General features: G+C 37.8%; 2 protein-coding genes across 5 annotated transcripts in view; one reads left to right on the forward strand and one right to left on the reverse strand.

Moving 5' to 3' along the window:
- The window catches only part of ZNF214 (zinc finger protein 214), a 136,693-nt gene that overhangs the window by 23,053 nt on the left and 94,464 nt on the right, over positions 1–19,176 (forward strand). The gene's annotated exons all lie outside the window — the stretch shown is intronic.
- The window catches only part of ZNF215 (zinc finger protein 215), a 32,307-nt gene continuing 20,529 nt past the window's right edge, over positions 7,399–19,176 (reverse strand). For 2 of the 3 annotated variants that reach the window (XM_060605878.3, XM_060605876.3), the window contains exons 3-5: positions 18,783–18,868; positions 17,260–17,392; positions 7,399–8,375 (exon numbers count right to left, since the gene is read on the reverse strand). In XM_060605878.3, the coding sequence (XP_060461861.3) occupies positions 7,468–8,375; positions 17,260–17,392; positions 18,783–18,868 (1,127 nt within the window). In that variant the 3' untranslated portion in view covers positions 7,399–7,467. Of the gene's footprint in view, positions 8,376–16,818; positions 16,915–17,259; positions 17,393–18,782; positions 18,869–19,176 lie in introns of all 3 variants that reach the window. The other variant, XM_078433176.2, reaches the window with a different exon arrangement.

Here is a 19,176-nt window from a genome sequence, read left to right on the forward strand (position 1 = left end):
AGATGACTTTAACAACAGTGTGGAGATTGGCTATGTTGTTAGAGTAAGAAGAGAATGAGTAAGAACAGAGGTCACAAGACCATTTAGTCAATGAGTTTTGACAGGAGGAAGCAGTTTTTTATTTTATATAAGTTTTATTTATTTTGAGAAAGAGAAACCCCACGAGCGGGGAAGGGGCAGAGAGAATCCCAGGCAGGCTCTGTGTCACTCACACAGAGCCCGAGGCAGGGCTCAAACCCACAAAACTTTGAGATCACGACTCAAGCCAAAACTGAGTCCAACACTTCACTGACTGAGCCACCCAGGCGCCCCCTTTTATGTTTCTTTAATTTATTTTCAGAGAGAGAGCACGCGCGAGCACATGAGAGGGGGAGGGCAGAGGGAGAGGGAGAAGGAGAGAGAGAGAATCCCAAACAGGCTTCACACTGGCAGCGCAGAGCCCAGATGTGTGGCTCTAAATCACAATGAGATCATGACCTGAGCTGAAACCGAGTCTGATGCTTAACTAACTGAGCCACCCAGGCGCCCCAAGCCAATTTCCTTTTTTAATTGTTTTCATTTTTCCCTTAGTGTGCTCACCAGAGTAAATCTGGAAAACATACTCATTAAAAAAAATAAGGCTAAAGATAGTGTGAAAAGCCACTGGAGGGTTTTACAGGACATGATTTAACTTTACATTTTAACCGGGTCACTCTGAAGGTTCTAAGAATTGACTGAAGGGAGGGGCTGGAGCCAAAGCAAGGATTCCAAGGAGGTATTGCAGTAATGTCTACAAGAGAGAAGTGTTAACCCAGTGTTAACAGAAGTGAGAGAAATAAATTTTGGATATAATTTGAATATGATGAATATGTCAGAAAGTAGTTTCAAAATTGGGCTTTAGATAGCATTTTAATACGTAAAAAGCAGGCCAAAGTAGTTTACAGACAGGAGGAATTGGTTGTAAAAACTTGTAGTTGAGCACAGTGTTTTAGAAGAGTGAAATTATTCTGTCTAGATAAATGATTTCATGTTGGAGTTTGAGCTACTCCTCAAGATGTAGGGTTTTTTTCATCTGGATAATATAAAGCTCAAATTGTGCCATGGGCCTAGTCAAGCCTAACCTTAGGGAGGAGTTAGGGTGTGATTCTAATCTGAGATTGAATAAATTGAAATAACCTGGGGAGGAGGAGTTAGGGGAAGGGAGTTGGGTAAGTGTTTCAAGCGGAGTGAGCAAAATATGGACTCTTAGGAATTAGTACAGCCTGGTGGTTAAGAGCTAGGTTGCCTGAGCTCACATCAGTTACTATGAAAACAAGATATATTTCTACCTAATGCCAAATTTATAATCATTGGATCAGTGTGAACTAGGAGTCATGCAGACTATCATCAGGCCAACTATCAGAGTCAGGCAGATCTGCTAGAAATGCCTACCAAATTAATTAAATCTTAATACCTACTGAATATTGTACTAGGCTATGCACATGGCTGAAAAAATATGCAATCCACTCCAAATGGTAATGTGTTTTTGTTCATCTTCGCAGGTTCTAGAACTTAGAATACAGACCACTATGAGTCAAGTGTACAGGTGTCTTCCACTAAACATTAAATTCCAAATGAATTAGAACTTTAACATTTTTTTTGAAAAAAGCACAGTGGCTGAAAGATCTGAAGGACTCTGTGTTTAACCTATGGTCTTTTATTGATGGCATGGCATTCAGATAATCATTTGTTTTCTCTGAGTTTAAGTATCCTTAGCTGTAAATTACAGAGATCGAAGTAAGAGTCTTAAAGCCGCCTAATGAACTTTTATCTCTAGAATAGTGCATACCATATAATAAAGTATAACTTTCACAGCACACTCATTCTGTGAAATCTTAACAGTTTGATATCATTTTAATTTCACAATCACTTCAAGAAAGGTCCTATTAAGTGCACACTATAGTCAGGGGAATTCCTGGCTCTAAAATGTCCACCCCAAGTGGAGAGGTCCAGCTGGAAACCTCACAAAGTCTTCAGACATCAAATGGCAACGGTTTTCACGGCACTGCGGACTAGAGGTCATGGTACACTTCTAATTACAAGTGTAAGAGAAGAGAAGCCCAGAAGTCAGAAGGGTTATCCAATTTTCCAGGAAAGCTTGTGGTTTCCAGGACCACAAAGCCGACTTGGATGCAAAGGAAAAACGACCTAGCGGGCAGAATCCCACCGCGCTCGAGCAAGAGGACGGATGAGTCTACACTTCTGGTCTCCCTGCCCCGCCAAAGCCCCACGGGGGCAGTGACTTCTGGCTGGGATAAAACCTCAAGGCTATTTTCGTTTAAGAGTGCCTTAGGAATAGAGTCCAGTACTGTTTCTATAGTGGGCTGGCCCTTGGAGCCTCCCAGCCTGCCTTGCCCTCTCACACTGGAGGTGCTTCCAGGGCAAGCCTCAGAGGTTTAGGCTTGATTTCTTGTTTTTGTTGATAGGCTGAAGCTATGAATTGTAGACGCACTTACTACACATTAGGTCTCAGTCAGAACTTCCAACGTGAGCTCAGAACAAATTCTGGGAATGATGGACGGGTTTGGAATCCATCTATCCCCTCAAAGGGGTGGGAGTTCAGACCACTTTATAGTGTCTCTCCTAGAGAAGTGATCTCTCAAGACTACAAATGGGGCTGTCCCTACATTCTCCTCCCTCTGCTCCCCCTCTTACACATTTTCATTCAGAAGTCAAACCCGCTGTTACCATTTTGCCTCAATGAAGATATAAAGGAAAATTCTGTAATCTCTTATGATTTTCCTCACTTGCTAGGGTGGCACATAATGTCTATGGCAATTGTGGATCTTTCTTTTAAATTTCAGCCATTACAACATCAAAATGAAGTAATGAGAGCAAGAGAAAACAACTTGGATATCAAGTACTTGGTGAATATTGATAGAGCAGAACTAGTACTGGTAAATTACTAAATTCAAAGCTCACATCTATGAAGATGATAGCAAATAGAGCCCAGTAAAGGCCTCTAATCAAATTCAATCATAGTTCAGGGTGAACAATAGAAGTATTTTTTTATTAAAAGAAATACAGAAACTTGAAAAAAGTACTGATGTTATAGTGGGATCCTTAGTATTCATTTAAAAGCGTCTTCATCGTTTTACAATGAGATGTAAAAAATAAGTGGTCAGGTCTATTTCCTACTTACTCAGTACTACTATTTGTTGCTGGCAAGTATAATACTTTTTATGGAATACTTGCCTCCCTCCAAACCACACTAAGTAGTAAGGGGTACAGTCTAAAACAATTGTGAGAGGATTACTGTAATGCTATAAACGTGTAAGTATGTTGAATTTAGCACATAGATTTTCAAGTCTTCTCAGTCTTGTCAGAGGTGGCTTTCTAGAGGAAGAAACCTCTTTAGTTGAACCTGAAGGAGTGAAAAATAGCTGGATAAAGAGGTCTCCATGAATAGGAAATATCATATGGAAAATACTAGAGCTAAACATATGCTGTAGATGGGAAGCTGAAAGCTATTGCATGACTGACACATGGAGTGCAAAGTGTGCAGTGCGAGAAGAACATTAGAACGTGAAAGGCAAGATAAGTCATTTCAGAGTTTAGATTTCACCTAAAAGTTCATGGGGAGTCTTTGAAAGGTTTAAGCATTTATGTGCAATAATCAAAATTTGTTTTTCAGAAAGCTCCTCTGCCTGCATTTTACAAATTTTCAAGGCAGAAGCACAGTTGAAGTAATGTAAGGGAGAGGACAATAACCAGAAATAGAAATATAGTACCAGAGTGTGTGTGTGTGTGTGTGTGTGTGTGTGTGTGTGCAGATAGGTACAAGGAAGAGTCTAAAAGATTTAGTGAGTATATTCACTAAGGTACAGGGCAACCTGTGGTGCAAAAGAAACTAACAAAACAAAACCAGTAGCTTATATATGACTGAAGTTTATTTCTAACAATCTGGACGGAGATGGGTGGCCCAGGATTCCATTGTCAACACTGGTTTCCACTTGTAGTCCAGTGCAGTTACTACGGGTTTCCTTGTTTCCAGCCAGCAGGGAGAGGGAAAGGATTCAGAATAGAATGATGCCTAGCTGTTTGAACGCAAGACCTGGAAGTGACACACATCACTTCTGTTCATAAATAAATATATAAAAAGTTAGGTGGCTGTGTGTCCAGCTAAAATTCTGTAGCAGTGAAAGTGGAGTGAATAAATATATTGGATAACAACTAGCAGAATGCCTTAGTAATTCATGGGTTATGGAGTATGGGCCCAGGGAGACAGGGCAGGTTTTTGAGTCTGGACAACTGGTCCATTCTCTGCCCTGAGGCTGAATGGCCTATGGGCCATCCATATGGAGATGTCTTATAGGTCTAGAACCTGGGGAAGATATTTTGGCTTGAGATCCCCCATGAAGAGATAATAATTGAAGACAAGAACCCTGAAGAGCAACACCACATGGACAGATTGTCAGATACCAAGGAGGAAAATCAGGATACTGTAATGACATAAAAACCAAGGGAAGTAAGTACCTCAAGAAAAAGGGAGCCATTAATAGAGTTAAACACCATACGGAGATGAAAGTGAGGGAAGATAAAGGCTGAAAAGTATGCTCGGTTCCAAAAAAGAAGCAGTTGATTACTTTGTTAGCACTCTTTCATTAAAGGTAAGAGGACTATGACCAGATTGCAGGTTGTTGAGGAGTCAGTGGGCAGTGAACCAGTATGGACAAAACTTCCTAGAAGTGTGGCTGGCATGGAGATGAAAGAGAACTGTAATTGCTATGGGTAGTGGAGCAGAGAGGTTTTTGTTTTGCTATGTTCCTTTTCTAGTTTTTTAAGGTAGAGGTGATTTAAGCATTTGTATATCTTTTTTTTTTAATGTTTATTTTTGAGAGACATAATGTGAGTGGGGGAGGGGCAGAGAGAGAGGGAGACATAGAATCTGAAGCAGGCTCCAGGCTCTGAGCTGTCAGCTCGATGTGGGGCTCGAACTCATGGGCTGAGAGATCATGACATGAGCCAAAGCTGCACACTCAACTGACTGAGCCACCCAGGCACGCCGATTTAAGCATTTTTAACTACTGATGAGAAGATGCCAAATATAGAAGCTGAATTTAAAGACCTAAAAGGAAAGGTGATTGTGGGAGTGATTATTCTAAGAAAGTGAAAAAGGCAGGATTTAGAGGACATGGTATGGAAGGATAGTTCTTCCATGGTTACGGAGAACTGCATTCTGAAGGCTTGATGGCAGGATGTGGAGATGGTTTTGTCTGATGGTACCCAACTTCTTCAATGGAAGCAAGCTGATCGTACGGGAGCTGGGTGTGCTGATTTAAGAAGGTGAGGAGAGCAGGAAGGGTCTAAAATAGGGTGGGAAATGGAAAGGACTGCAGTTGGGGGAAGCAGAACGATTTCTGGTAAGCATCAATGCCCTGTAAAGAGCTGGATGACTACTTCAGACCACACATGGTGAGGTACATGGTGCCAGAAATGTGTTCACTGTAAAAGCTGAAAGAAGAGTCCTATGTTTGTCTTCTACGAACTCCCTGGGCACACGGCACAGATTTCTCTCACAGCAGTGATACAAGTCTATGGCACAACATGAGCTGTTAGTCCTATCCTTACAATCTAATATAGCTCAGTATTTTTCCCTGAGGACAGTTTACACATCTTATTTACACTTAAAAAAAAATCAGTTGCCTTCTATACACTAATAATAAACTATCAGAAAAAGAAATTAAGACAAAAACCTCATTTAAAGGGCACTGGGTGGTTCAGTGGGTTAAGCATCTGACTCCTGATTTCAGGTCAGGTCATGATCTCATGGTTCTTGGGTTCAAGTCCCATGTCAGGTTCCCCGATAAACATGAAACCTGCTTGGGATTCTCTCACTCTCCCTCTCTCTCTGCCCCTCTCCGTATACATACTCTCTCTCAAAATAAACAAATAAATAAAACAAAATCCCATTTACAACTTCATGAAAAGGATAAAATACCTGTGGATAAGTTTAACCAAGGAGATGAAAGATCTATACGCTGAAAACTATCATTCATTGATTAAAGAAACTGAAGAAGGCACAAACACAAAGATCTTCCATGCTCATTGACTGAATTATTGTTAAAATTAATATTATTAAAATTACCCAAAGAATATAAAGATTCAATGCAACCCCTCTCAAAATTCCAATGGCATTTTTCACAGAAAAAGAAAAAAATCCTAAAATTTGTATGGAACTACAAAAGATCCTGAATACTCAAGGCAAACTTGAGAAAGAACAAAGCTGGAGGCATCACACTTCCTAATTTCAAACTATATTATGAAGCTATAGTAACCAAAGCAGTATGGTACTGGCATAAACACAGACACACAGATCAATGGAAGAGAACAGCGTGCCTAGAAATAAACCCATACATAAATATGGTCAATTAATTTACCACAAAGGAACCAAGAATATACAATGGGGAAAGGACAGTCTCTTCAATAACCAGTATTAGGAAAACTGGACAGCCACATGCAAAAAAGAAAATGGACCACTATCTTAAACCATACACATACACAAATAAAAAATGGATTGAAGACCTGAAATCATAAAACAAGTGAACACAGAATAATTTCCACATTAACTCATCATAAGTGTTCACACTCCAGTATACCTTTTCTGTTTTTGAATAAGATATGAGTTTTAACAAGCCACCATTCATTCATTGGGAATGTCTCCAATATGAACATTTTGAGGCAGATTAAGATAAGCCTCTTGGCTGAACACTGTTTGGGATCCTGAAGTAGCTTACAGAAGACAGAGGAAGTTCTAGTATACAGAGTATTATTTAATACAGAGCATTAACACACTTTACTGACCTCTTAATGTTTGGAATAAATGAGAGACCCAAGGTTATGGATGTCTCTCTAGCCTATATCCCAAAGAGTACTTTTAAAAATGCAGACTTGAAGACTACATGTAGATTTGTTACTCTACTTCCCATTGCAGTTGATAACCCTCCACCAATTCTAGGTCCCACTCAGCACCAGGACAGCCAAGGATATTATCAACAATGGAGTAATTTGCTGTCACTGTGGTCTCTGTCATTCAGAGTTCAGTTCCTCGTTAGTAGTCTTCCAATATTCTTGTGAGCTCGTGGTTTCTCATGACCTTCTCATAAAGACTGAAAGTTTGAGTTTTATTAAATATCAACTCTAAGGGTATTGCTTGGCTCCTCCCTACTTCAATAAATTAGGTGAATATATGGAAGCCATAGGTCCCATTTATGAAGTAGAAATGATGATGGCCATGATATCAAAATCATGATAGGCAAAGACTTTATGGTGATATATTTAAACTCCATACCCTTGTGGCTTCCTTTGGGAGACTGGAAAAGCTCAGACAGATATATGCCCAATAAAATATTTCCCTCTAATATAGTTCTGTCATATCAATTAAAGAATAATCCCTGACAAATGTTTTATTGCATTTACTACATTCACAGGATTCCCTCCAGTATAAATTCATTGATGTAGGTAATCCTGGGTTTCTTCCTTCTCTTGAGTATGAAGTTTTTGGTGTTTTTTAAGGTTTGAACTCCTATTGAAGGTCTTCTCACATTCCTTACATTTGAATGGTTTCTCTCCTGTATGAATCATTTGATGTCGAATAAGGGAGGAGCTCCGGCTGAAGGATTTTCCACAGTTAACACATTCGTAGGGATTATCTCCAGAATAAAGTTTTGAATTTTTATTACTATTTTTACTCTCACTGAAAGCTTTTCCACATTTATTGCCTTCACAGACCTTTGCTTCAGTATGAATTTTTTGATGCTTAGTAAGATTTGTACGTCTGTTGAAGAATCTCCCACACTCACTACATTTATAGGGTTTCTCTCCTGTGTGAATGATCTGATGTCGAATGACGGATGAACTCCGGCTGAAGGCTTTCCCACATTGATAGCATTCATAGGAATTCACTAAGGTATGACTTTCTGGGTGCTGAATGTCTATACTCATGCTCAAGGCATTTCCACATCTATTATATTCTAAATGTTGGTTACCTACTGAATCTAAATTAAATTTGAAGTTAGTTTTAAACTTATCACATTTTGAGAACCCCTTTTTCATAGGAATTCCCTGTTGTATATCAAAAATTGAATTAACTGACTCAACATCTAAGCTTTTCTTATTCTCACTACCTTCAAAGTTTCCCTCCTCAGTGTAGACTGTCTTGTGAACAAAAGCTTCTTCTGGCAAATTTATGTCCCAGTGTTCCTGGCTCCTGTATAGCCAATCATCACTCATCCAAGCATCTGAAGAAGGGGGTCCACTTTTGGTCAGTCTTCTCATAATTTCTCCATGAGATGATGATTCTCCAGAAATTCTCTCCTTTGTAACTGAATCTTGGTTTTCTGAAATTACCTCTCTGTCTAAAAAGAAATTAAAAATTCTATGAGCTAGCAGAAGGGAAATTGTTTAATTAGGAAAGGGATGCTAAACCACATAAGGAAATATGCAGATTTTATGGGTCTTAAATACAGAATGGAAATGTGAGGTGAGATTAGAAAAGGAGAAATACAGAAGAAATAAAAGGGACAAAAGTATTAAAAAGGAGGTTAGAAGATCATAAAATATGAGAAGAGCTATTCAAGCTCTTCTCATATATATATATATAATGTATATATTAATGAGAATACATAGAGCTTGGGTCAAATATCAGCATATGAACTGGGATAGGGTAGCATTTCATAGTTCACATTGTTACTGGTTCATAACTAGTCTGTGTGGATTACACATAGTTTTCCTTTCCCTAGCATCTTGTCTTTGTCTCTTTTAATCCATGCTGTTCATCAATAATAAATACACCCTTCTGAAACACCAATTTAATCATATCTTTAAAAACAATCTACATTTACAGGCTCCACACCTTAACCAGCTAAAACAAACTTGCAATCAGTGTCTCTATTTCCATACAAGCTGCAGTTATTCCTCATATTTAACAAAGGCAGGAAAAAAAAAAACTATAATCAAAGGTAGCAGAGAAACCACCCTTTTTGTGGGCTCAAAATCATTCCTGATTCTAATAGCCCTATGATACTTCTCTAGGTATTTCCTAGAATGCAAAACTTCACCTGTTCTAGTTATGATTTAATTCTCTTGTTTTCACCTGTCTTCAGTTTGTTTCATTTAATAATGTCCCACTTCCCTTCTCAGAATTGCTTTCTCACTTAGCTTCTGTATAAATACTTACATTCTAACAACTTTTTAAAAACTAAATTTCACTGACTTCCCTTTATCCTCTCACATATAACTTCAGGTTTATCTAATGCGTTTACTTCCATACTTCATTGGTAGCCAAAACACATCTTCCACTTGGTAGTCTCACATATATTATCGACCCCTGTTTTTATCCATCTCCAAGACAATGCCACTCAACTATCCTACTACTCTCTTCCAACTTAACAAATGAGCCTGAGAATTTCATCTTTCATGTGGAAAGAACTTCCCTCAATGTCCTCACTTGTTTAGTGAGTCACTGTCCTTCTAATATTTACACTAGAGTCCACAAAGAGATCTTGAATAACCATTGCTCTTTAGCTCTCATATCTAATCTGCCCTGAGGTACTATTTTTTTATGAAATGATGTTTACCTCAAAGGAGCTCCACTGATATATCCAACTTTGTCAAATACCTATTAATTCTGCCTGGTTTAGTCTAATTTCTAGCAGAAATTATCTGTCTGTGTAATACAGTGGAAACTAGACCATTAAGTCAGAATCTCCTGGGGTGGAGCCTAGGAATATAACGAGGGTATCAATTGTAGTTTCGCTGTTTCTGCCTCACCAGCGTAAACTGGGTGTGTGGGCAGATAACCTATAGGTCTTCAGTGAGAGAGGAATCTCTTCCAAACCTGGACCTAATTTAGATGGTGAGATCCTGGACTTCAAGCTTGATGCCATAATGAGGTCTTAGGAGAGAATAAATATATTTAATAATGGGGAAAAAAATAATTTGTGGCCAGAGGACAGATTATAGATCAAAATGGCTGCACATTCATAAAAAACTCACAGCTAACATCATACTCAAAGGGCGAAAACTTAGAAGCTTTCCCCTAAGGTCAGGAACAAGACAAGGATGTCCACTCTCACCACTTTCATTCAAAATAGTACTGGAAGTCCTAGCTGCAGCAATCAGACAAGAAAGAGAAATAAGAGGCATTCATACTAGTAAATAAGAAGTAAAACCCTATTTGCAGATGACATGATACTGTACATAAAAAACCCTAAAGACTCTATCAAAAAACTACCAGAACTGATAAATTTAGTGCAGTTGCTGGATGCAAAATTAATATACAGAAATCTGCTGCATTTCTATACCTTAAAACAAAGTAGTAGAGAAATTAAGGAAACAATCCCATTTACAACTGCACTAAAAATATGTAGGAATAAATTTAACCAAAAGGGTGAAAAACCTGTACTCTGAAACCTATTAAACACTGATGAAAGAAATTGAAGTTGACACAAAGAAATTCCATGCTCATGAACTGGGAGAACCAATATTGTTAAAAATGCCCATATTATACAAAACAATTTATAGATGTAATGCAATCCCTATCAAAATATCAATAGCATTTTTCACAACACTAGAACAGATACCATATGTTTTCACTCTTATGTGGATCCTGAGATACTTAACAGAAACCCATGGGGGAGGGGAAGGAAAAAAAAGAAAAAAAAAGAGCTTAGAGTGGGAGAGAGAGCCAAAGCATAAGAGACTCTTAAAAACTGAGAACAAACTGAGGGTTGATTTGGGGTGGGAGGGAGGGGAGGGTAGGTGATGGGCATTAAAGAGGGCATCTTTTGGGATGAGCACTGGGTGTTGTATGGAAACTAATTTGACAATAAATTTCATAAAAAAAAAAAAAGAGAATCCTAAAATTTGTATGGAACCATGAAAGACCCTGAATAGTCAAATCAATCTTGAAACAGAAGAACAAAACTGGAGTATCATAATCTCAGATTTCAAGATATACTACACAAAGCTGTAGTAATAAAAACAGAATGGTACTGGCATAAAAAATAGACATATAGATCAATGGAACAGAATAGAGAGCCAGAAATAAATCCATGATTTTATGATCGATTAATCTACGACAAAGAAGGCAAGGATATCCAACGGGAAAAAGACAGTCTCTTCAACAAATGGTGCTGGGAAAACTGGACAGCTACATGCAAAAGAATGAAACTGGACCATTTTCTTACTCTACACAAAAATAAACTAAAAAACGGATTAAAGGGGCGCCTGGGTGGCTCAATCAGTTAAGCGTCAGACTTCAGGTCATGATCTCACAGTTCATGAGTTCGAGCCCTGCATCAGGCTCTGTGCTGACAGCTTGGAGCCTGGAGCCTGCTTCAGATTCTGTGTCTCCCTCTCTCTCTGCCCCTCCCCCACTTGTGCTCTGTCTCTGTCTCTTTCTCCCTCTCTCTCAAAAATAAATTTAAAAAGGGATTAAAGACCTAAATGTGAATCCTGAAACCATAAAATTCCTAGAACAAAATATAGGCAGTAATTTCTCTTACATTGGCCGTAGCAACATTTTTCTAGGTAGGTCTCCTTTGGCAAGGAAAACAAAAGCAAAATTAAACTCTTGAGACTATACCAAAGGATCTTTTGCACAGTAAGGGAAACCATCAACAAAACTAAAGGATAGCCTACTGAATGGGAGAAGATATTTTCAAATAATATATTCAATAAAGGGTTAGTATCCAAATATATATGGAAGAACTTGTACAACTCAACACTAAAAAAACAAATAATCCAATAAAAAAAATGCGCAGAGAACCTGAATAGACATTTTTCCAAAGCAGTCATTAGATGGCCAACAGACTTATGAAATGATGTTCAATGTCACTCATCATCAGAGAAATGTAAATCAAAACCACAATGAGACATCAGCTTGCACCAGGCAGAATGGTTAAAATCAGAAACACAGAAAATAACAGCGTTGGAAAGGAAGTGGAGAAAAAGGAACACATTTTGGGGGAATACAAGCTGGTGTAGCCACTGTGGAAAACAGGATGGAGGTTCCTCAAAAAATTAAAAATAGAAATACCATATGATCCAGTAACTCCACTACTGGTTATTTAGCTTAAGAAAATGAAAGCACTAATTCAGAAAGATGTATGCACCCTATGTTTACTACAGGATTATTGATAATAGCCAAGATATAGAGGCAACCAAAATGTCCATTCATAGAGGAATGGATAAAAAAGATTGGTATGTATATACAATTGAATACCACTCAGTTATAAAAAAGAATGAAATCTTGCCATTTGCAACAACATGAATGGATCTAACAGGTATCATGGTAAGTGAAATAAGTCAAAGAAAGGCAAATACCTTTATGATTTCACTCATATGTGGGATTTAAGAAACAAAGGAAAAAAGAAAAACAAACAAACAACAACAAAAAAGAGTCTTAAATATAATGAACTGATGGTTACCAGAAGGGAGGTGTGTGAGGGAATGGGTGAAACAGTTAAGGGGATTAAGAGTGTATTATCATGATGAGCGATGAGTAATGGAAAGAATGAATGAATCATTATGTTATGCACCTACAACTAACATAACACCATATTTTAACTATACCTCAAAAAAAAAAAAAAATGGATGCACATTCTTTTACACTCTCCTATAGAGCAATGGAGTTAATTTTTCTTCCCCTTGAAAATGGGCTCCTTCTGTGACTGCTTAGCCTACAGAATGTGGTAAAAGTGATACTATGCCACTTCTGGGCCTGGCCTTTAGGAGACTGACAATTTCCAATTCCTCTCAGGATACTCCCTCTCAGAACCTGGCTGGCATGCTATGAGAAAGAAGCCCATGCCTCAAGAAGAGGCCACATGGAGGTACTCTGGTCCATGGGGCCAGCTAAGTTCTCTGTGACAACCAGCCTCAACTTCCAGCCATGTGATGAGCCATTTTGATCATTCCATCCCAGCAGAACACTGTATCTTCAGCCAATATCGTATAGATCCTGAGAACTCCTAAGTCAACTCACAAAACTGTGAGAATTAATAAAATGATTGCTGTTTAAAGTCAGTAAGTTTGGAGGTAAGTTTTTAGAAACAATAAGTAACTGAAACAGTTAACTGTTCCAGTAGCATTTACTGAATGGCAAAATTCCTAAATGTATTTCTCTAAGCAAGTTTGTGATGTTCGCCTCATATTTCTATAACTCATTTTTCATATAACTCTATTATTCCCATTTTTAAAATAACTTTCATGTATTTTGTTATTTTCAAATCATTTAGTTCTAGCACATAGGAAAATTACCAATATTTTTATTTTACATCTAGCCACCTTATAAAACTCTTAACAGATATAGTAGTTTTGACAATGAGTTTCTTGGATTTCTAGGTAGAAAGTTACCATTTACAAATAATAGCCTTTTTTCCCTCTTTTCTACTAGTTAAATTTCTCGTTTTTTGGTCTTTTTGTTCATTAGTTACATATTTCAGGTCAACATTCAACAGGTTGAAGCAGTGGCTGCTAACTTCCAAGAGAAAGAAGTGGAGTCCTATTACAGGCTAGACCCATAACTGGCAATGTCACTTCTGCAGCATTTGATTGATTAAATAGCTCAGTGCCAGCTGAGATTCAAAGGGAAGAGAAACAGTCGGCATTTTTTTTTTTTTTTTTGGTTTAATTGAAGTATAGGTGACACACAATGTTACATTAGTTTCATGTGTCCAAAGTCTACGTCTTGATGAAGAGAGCGACAAAGATTCCGTAGCCACCTTTAAATCACTATAATCCATTAACGGTTTTGGAAAATAAATGACATTTACAGAGGCAAATTCCAGATTGACTGAAGTATTATATTTAAATGATGAAACAGATGAAGTCAGAATAAAATCAGGAAATGTGTTTCTAATTTGGGGATGGAAAAATTCTTATGCATAAAACTAACAGATATAAAGCACTGGGGGAAAGATATGTGATAACATAAATTTTAAAAATATGTATGGCAGACACCATAAATAAAATAATAAAAAACCTGCAAGATCTCATTTGTCCTAACTATGATCAATAGTGAGAATTTACATAAATTTTATTATATATTATTAAAAACCTCTAAATTCTTAATAGATAATGGACATAAAACCATTTGCTGAATCACAAGTGACCAAAACAAATAAAATAATTTTTAGCTTTTTCATAATCCAATACACATCTATCTATCCATTTTTTTCCCCTTTGGTCCTATATATGTGCAAAAGCTTGAGATATAAAGGTAGGGCAAAAAGGGACATGGTCCCTACCCTCGAGGAACATAAAGCCTAATGTGGGAGACAATGACCTATACAGATACAAGTAAAATATAATTGTGACAAATGATAAAAAGAGAAGATTATGGTGCTATGGGAGTATATAACAGAAAAAACTAGTAGAAAATGTGAAACTATCTGAGATCTGAGAGAAGACTAGGAGTCAACTAGGCAAAGAACAGGAGAATGAGATGAGAGATGATGATGGACTACATGGACTACAGTAGTGGCACTACGTATGGAGAGAAGTGGATACATTCAAGGGACATTTAGAAAGATATACACACACACACACACACACACACACACACACACACACACCCCCAAGTACTAGACAGGTGAAGGAAGGAGAAGTTGTGTCAAGGATAATACTCTATACTTGTGTAACAGGATGAATGGCAGTGCTGTTTACTCAGGGAATAGAAAAAGACTGGAAAGGAAAAGTTATGACTTTGGTTTTATGGAACTGAAGTTATCTTTACGACAGCCAAGAGAAATGTCATGTCCTTCAGAAAAGAAGCCTGGGCTGGGGATACAAATTTGTAAGTCACCTATACATGTGTGGTAAGTGAAGGTGCAGTTGTGGATGTGATAACCTCAGGAAGAAAATACAGAGTAAGAAAACAAGACAAAATGAGACCAAATCTTGAGAAACGCTGGAATTTATTAGAGAGCTAGAGAAAGATTAGTCTGCAATAGGCATAGAGAGAATAATCAGAAAGAGAGGAGGAATATCAGAAGTATTCCAAGAACCTACGAGTGTTTTAAGAAAGAAGAGCAGATAATACTGTCACTTGCTTTGGAGAAGTCAGTGAAACAAGGAACGAAAACATATCCACTGGATTTAGCTACAAGAAAGTCATCTATGACCTCAGTAAGAACTGTTTCAGATGGATATTTGGAATAAGAGACAAGTGAAATGGACCGAGGACTAAAAGGTGAGGGAATGAGAAAAGTATAAAATATCTTGAGAAGTTTGGCTATAAAGAGGTGAGTGATAGAGAGGTTGAAAGAACAATTTTTTTAAATCAGTAATGACCTAAAAATGTTAAAAAGCTAAATGGAGAGGAGTGCCTGGGTGGCTCAGTCGGTGAGCATGTGACTCTTGATTTCACCTCAGGTCATAATCCCAAGGTCTTGAGATATCCCAAGATATCCACGTTGCCCCTGTGCTGAGCATGGAGCCTGCCTGAGATTCTTTCTCTCCCCAACTCCTGTGTGCTCTCTAAAATAAAAATTTTTTAAATTAAAAAAAACAAACATAAAAATAAATTTAAAAAAAAGCTAATAGGAGGACTAGCTAATGAGAGGCAGAAATGGTGAAAATATAAGTGAAAGAAGACAGGGAGAAATGGAGTCCAAAGGAAAATGGCAGGGGGGATGGGCAAGGGAATTTACCTTAGAAAGGATGAAATTGAGTAATCTGCGTATCAAATTAATAAAGATTTCAGGTAAACAATAGCGTGCTAGGGTGCTAATAGATAATTAGTGAGTATGATTGGTATAACCTTTCTCTAGATTGGTATCACAAAGTAACAAGACCTTTAAATATATTCATGTCCTTTGATGCTGAAGTTTCTCTTCTAATAAGGCATATCCTATGGAACTTATCAGACATGCCTGAAAACTGGGCAACAACCTGAATGTCCAATGGCTGGGGGGAATGGTTAAATATATTATGATACTTGTATGTGATGGACCATTACATGTGAAGCCCCATTTCCACAGACTAGTGATAACACGTAATTGCCCTTGGTATCATATTAGGTGAGAAGAACAGAATAGAAAACAACATATTCCTGATGATCCCATTTTGGAAAAAAAGAAATCTTCATAAGCCACAGAGACACATCATTGCAAAGAAAAAAGCCTAATAAATAAAAAAAAAATGTTAATATTGCATAGCTCGGGGTAATGAGGTCATGGGTGAGTTCTATTCTTCATACTTTTCTATATATACTAAAATTTATCATAAGCACACAATAATTGATAATCTCCCACAAATACAATGTTAATAAGAATAAAGAGATTATGATGAAGGTAGAAAGTTAGGGCACAAGAAGTTCTATAGTAAAAGAAGGAAAACTGGAAGATTACTAAAGTCACTCTTGCATAAAGCAGAGCTTTGTTTTCTTTGAAAGAATACTACTTAATGTTAGGTTGTCTAATGTTTGTTAGCACTTCCCATGCTCCAGGAACTGCTCTAAGTGTGCCACACATATCAACTCATGTAGTCCTCACAGGAACGTGGAGATAAATACTGTTATTAACTCAGTGTTACAGATGAGGAAACTGGCAGATGGGTTGCTCCAGGCCACAGAGCTTTAAGTTAAGTGTCTGCATTCCTCACCTGCAACATTCCTCCAATTACCCACTTATGAAATCGAATCTGTGAATGAAAAGCAATGATGACTTTTTTCCTTCAAAGCTTCTGCGGTTTTATCATCACCTCCCCAACTCTTAACTCAAAGGCTGTTAACCTCACCGTGTGTTTAACAAACAGAAGATTCTTACAAATGCCTCATATCTGCCTGGTTCTCACCAAAAAAAGATGTGCTTGGGATTTCTTGCTCTATTATCCATCTTCTGTCCTTACTTTCCAACTCAGAGAGCTCAACTGGTTTGGAAAATACATGTTCTTTTCATGGGGAACATGAAAAAACAACAAACAAACAAACAAACAAACAAACAAACATGACACTTCCGACATTTTTATAGGGAAAAGAATTCCATCCCTATGTAGTAGTCTAAGAGCTGCTGAAAGACAAGGCCAGGGGTCACCACAGACTTGTGTATTTCTAGCTCTATATTAGAAAAGACTCTCCCTCAGATACAGCAGGAAAATCTGCTATTGTGCCCAGAGGACATTAGGAAACCTGAACCCAAACCCAAGTGTCCCTACCTACTGTAGTAGTCCTATAGCTTTTTAGCAGCAGATAAAGAAACTACTGACGGGCAGCATAGGTAAACACATAGAAGTCACCTTGATGCAATGAATTCAGGTTCCTATAGTTCTCCAGCATCACGTCCCTGTACAGGTTCTTTACAGCAGGGTCCAGTTGTCCCCACTCTTCCTTGCTGAATTCCACAATCACATCTTTGAATGATATTGGTTCCTAAAATATTAAGTTTCTTTTTAATCAAAGGTCAGCCCCAAAAATATTACTAGAGAAGAAATGAATTTGGAAAGAATAGCGTAGGTGCCTAGAATATGTAAGAAATTGATGAAAATGTTTGGGGTTCTAAGTTTTGACAAACAGGTTATATTAGAGGCCTATCAACTTGGTACTTGCAAAAGGAAAATCAAGAGAAGTTTTAACCTGAAATTAACTTTCATTTTGGTTGAGGAGAAAAAGACAGTTGGAATAACTATGGAACAAAAAATTACTAAAGAGTAAAAATACTTGACATAAAAGGAATTCAGAAGAGAAAGAAAGAGTTTCAGATAGATTGACAGGAATTGTAATGAAGACGGAGGCTCTGCTAGCAGAAAAGTTAGGGCATTTCCTCTCGAGAAATATAGCCTGCTAACTCCTTACCATTCAGGTCACCCAGCCCAGCCCTTTCCTGATTACCCAAAGTAGCCACCCTCCTAGTCAGTGTCTACTGCATTATGCTTCTTTCTTTTCTTTGTAATTACTACTATCTGCAATTATCTTATTTGCTTGTGTTTGCCTGTCTACCTCTACTGTCATTTCTGCAAAGGCAGGGATCTCCTTTCGTTTACTATCACATAACCAGCCCTTGGACAAGTGGCATGTTAGACACTGTATCAATATTTGTTACAAGGGCCTTCACACCATCAACTGCTGCATTTCCCTCTTCAGCATTCTCAACCTTGTCATGACGGGCACATTTAATCACAATGAGATACACAAATCTTTTCCTTTCCTCTACCTCAAAGCCAGATGTCTCTAAGATATCAGAGGACCTTGTGAGTAAATTATCTAGGTTAGTTTTGCCTACTTCCTCACGTTTTTTCCTCAACCCTCCGCAACCTGGTTTCTATTCCCATGCCTGGTACCTCCGTGATGGTAAGTGAACGGGCACTACTCAAGCTGAATTTTCCTGAAATTTTAAAGGATTTATCCTTGAAATTTTCTCATCCTTGGCTTTCACTGACATCATATCTTCTTGGTTTTTCTCTACCACTCTGGTTCTTTCATTTCAGCATCGTCTGAGGTTTCTTCTGCTCCTGCCTATTAAATGACATTACTCAGCATTCTGCCCTTGGCTCCCTTCACTTTCAATTCTAAACATTCTCTGGGTAGGCTCTATTTCTCTGGTTTAAATTATCATCTACAATCCTGAGGGAACACATGCACAGAAAAATACAAAGATTCAATATTTTCCGAAGAGTGTATCACCAACGGAAATAAAATAGATCCAATGTCCTATGGAAGAAGTAATAGTCTTATATCCTTAGATGGACCTATGTTTGGCAAAAGTTCAAAAACCAAAAAGAAAATGCAGGTCATTTCAGTAGAGAGCAGAATTTTAATTCACCTGGGAATTGCTAGTCAGTGAGTCAGCTTCCATTTTCTCCTTGATGCTCCCCTTCTGGAGCGGGACAGAATCCTTGCAGGGTGTCTCTGAGGAAGATGAAGGAAAACATTATGGAGACAGATTTCCCCCGGAGAAACATTTATTGATTTACAGTAGTAGTTTTAACATGCTATTCATAAAAATCATCTTTAAAACTTTGGAAAAATAATGACATCAGGCACTATAAGCAATCAGAATCTCTAAAGGTAAGAGCTCAGATGTTATATTTTTTATTTTTTTATTTAAAAAAAATTTTTTAATGTTTGTTTTGAGATTGAGTGCTAGTTGGGGAGGGGCAGAGAGAGAGGAAGACTGTAGAATTCAAAGCAGGCTCTATGCTGTCAGCGCAAAGCCT

This window comes from Panthera onca, chromosome D1, assembly GCF_046562875.1.
Source record: "Panthera onca isolate mPanOnc1 chromosome D1, mPanOnc1 haplotype 2, whole genome shotgun sequence".
Taxonomy (NCBI): Eukaryota; Metazoa; Chordata; class Mammalia; order Carnivora; family Felidae; genus Panthera; species Panthera onca.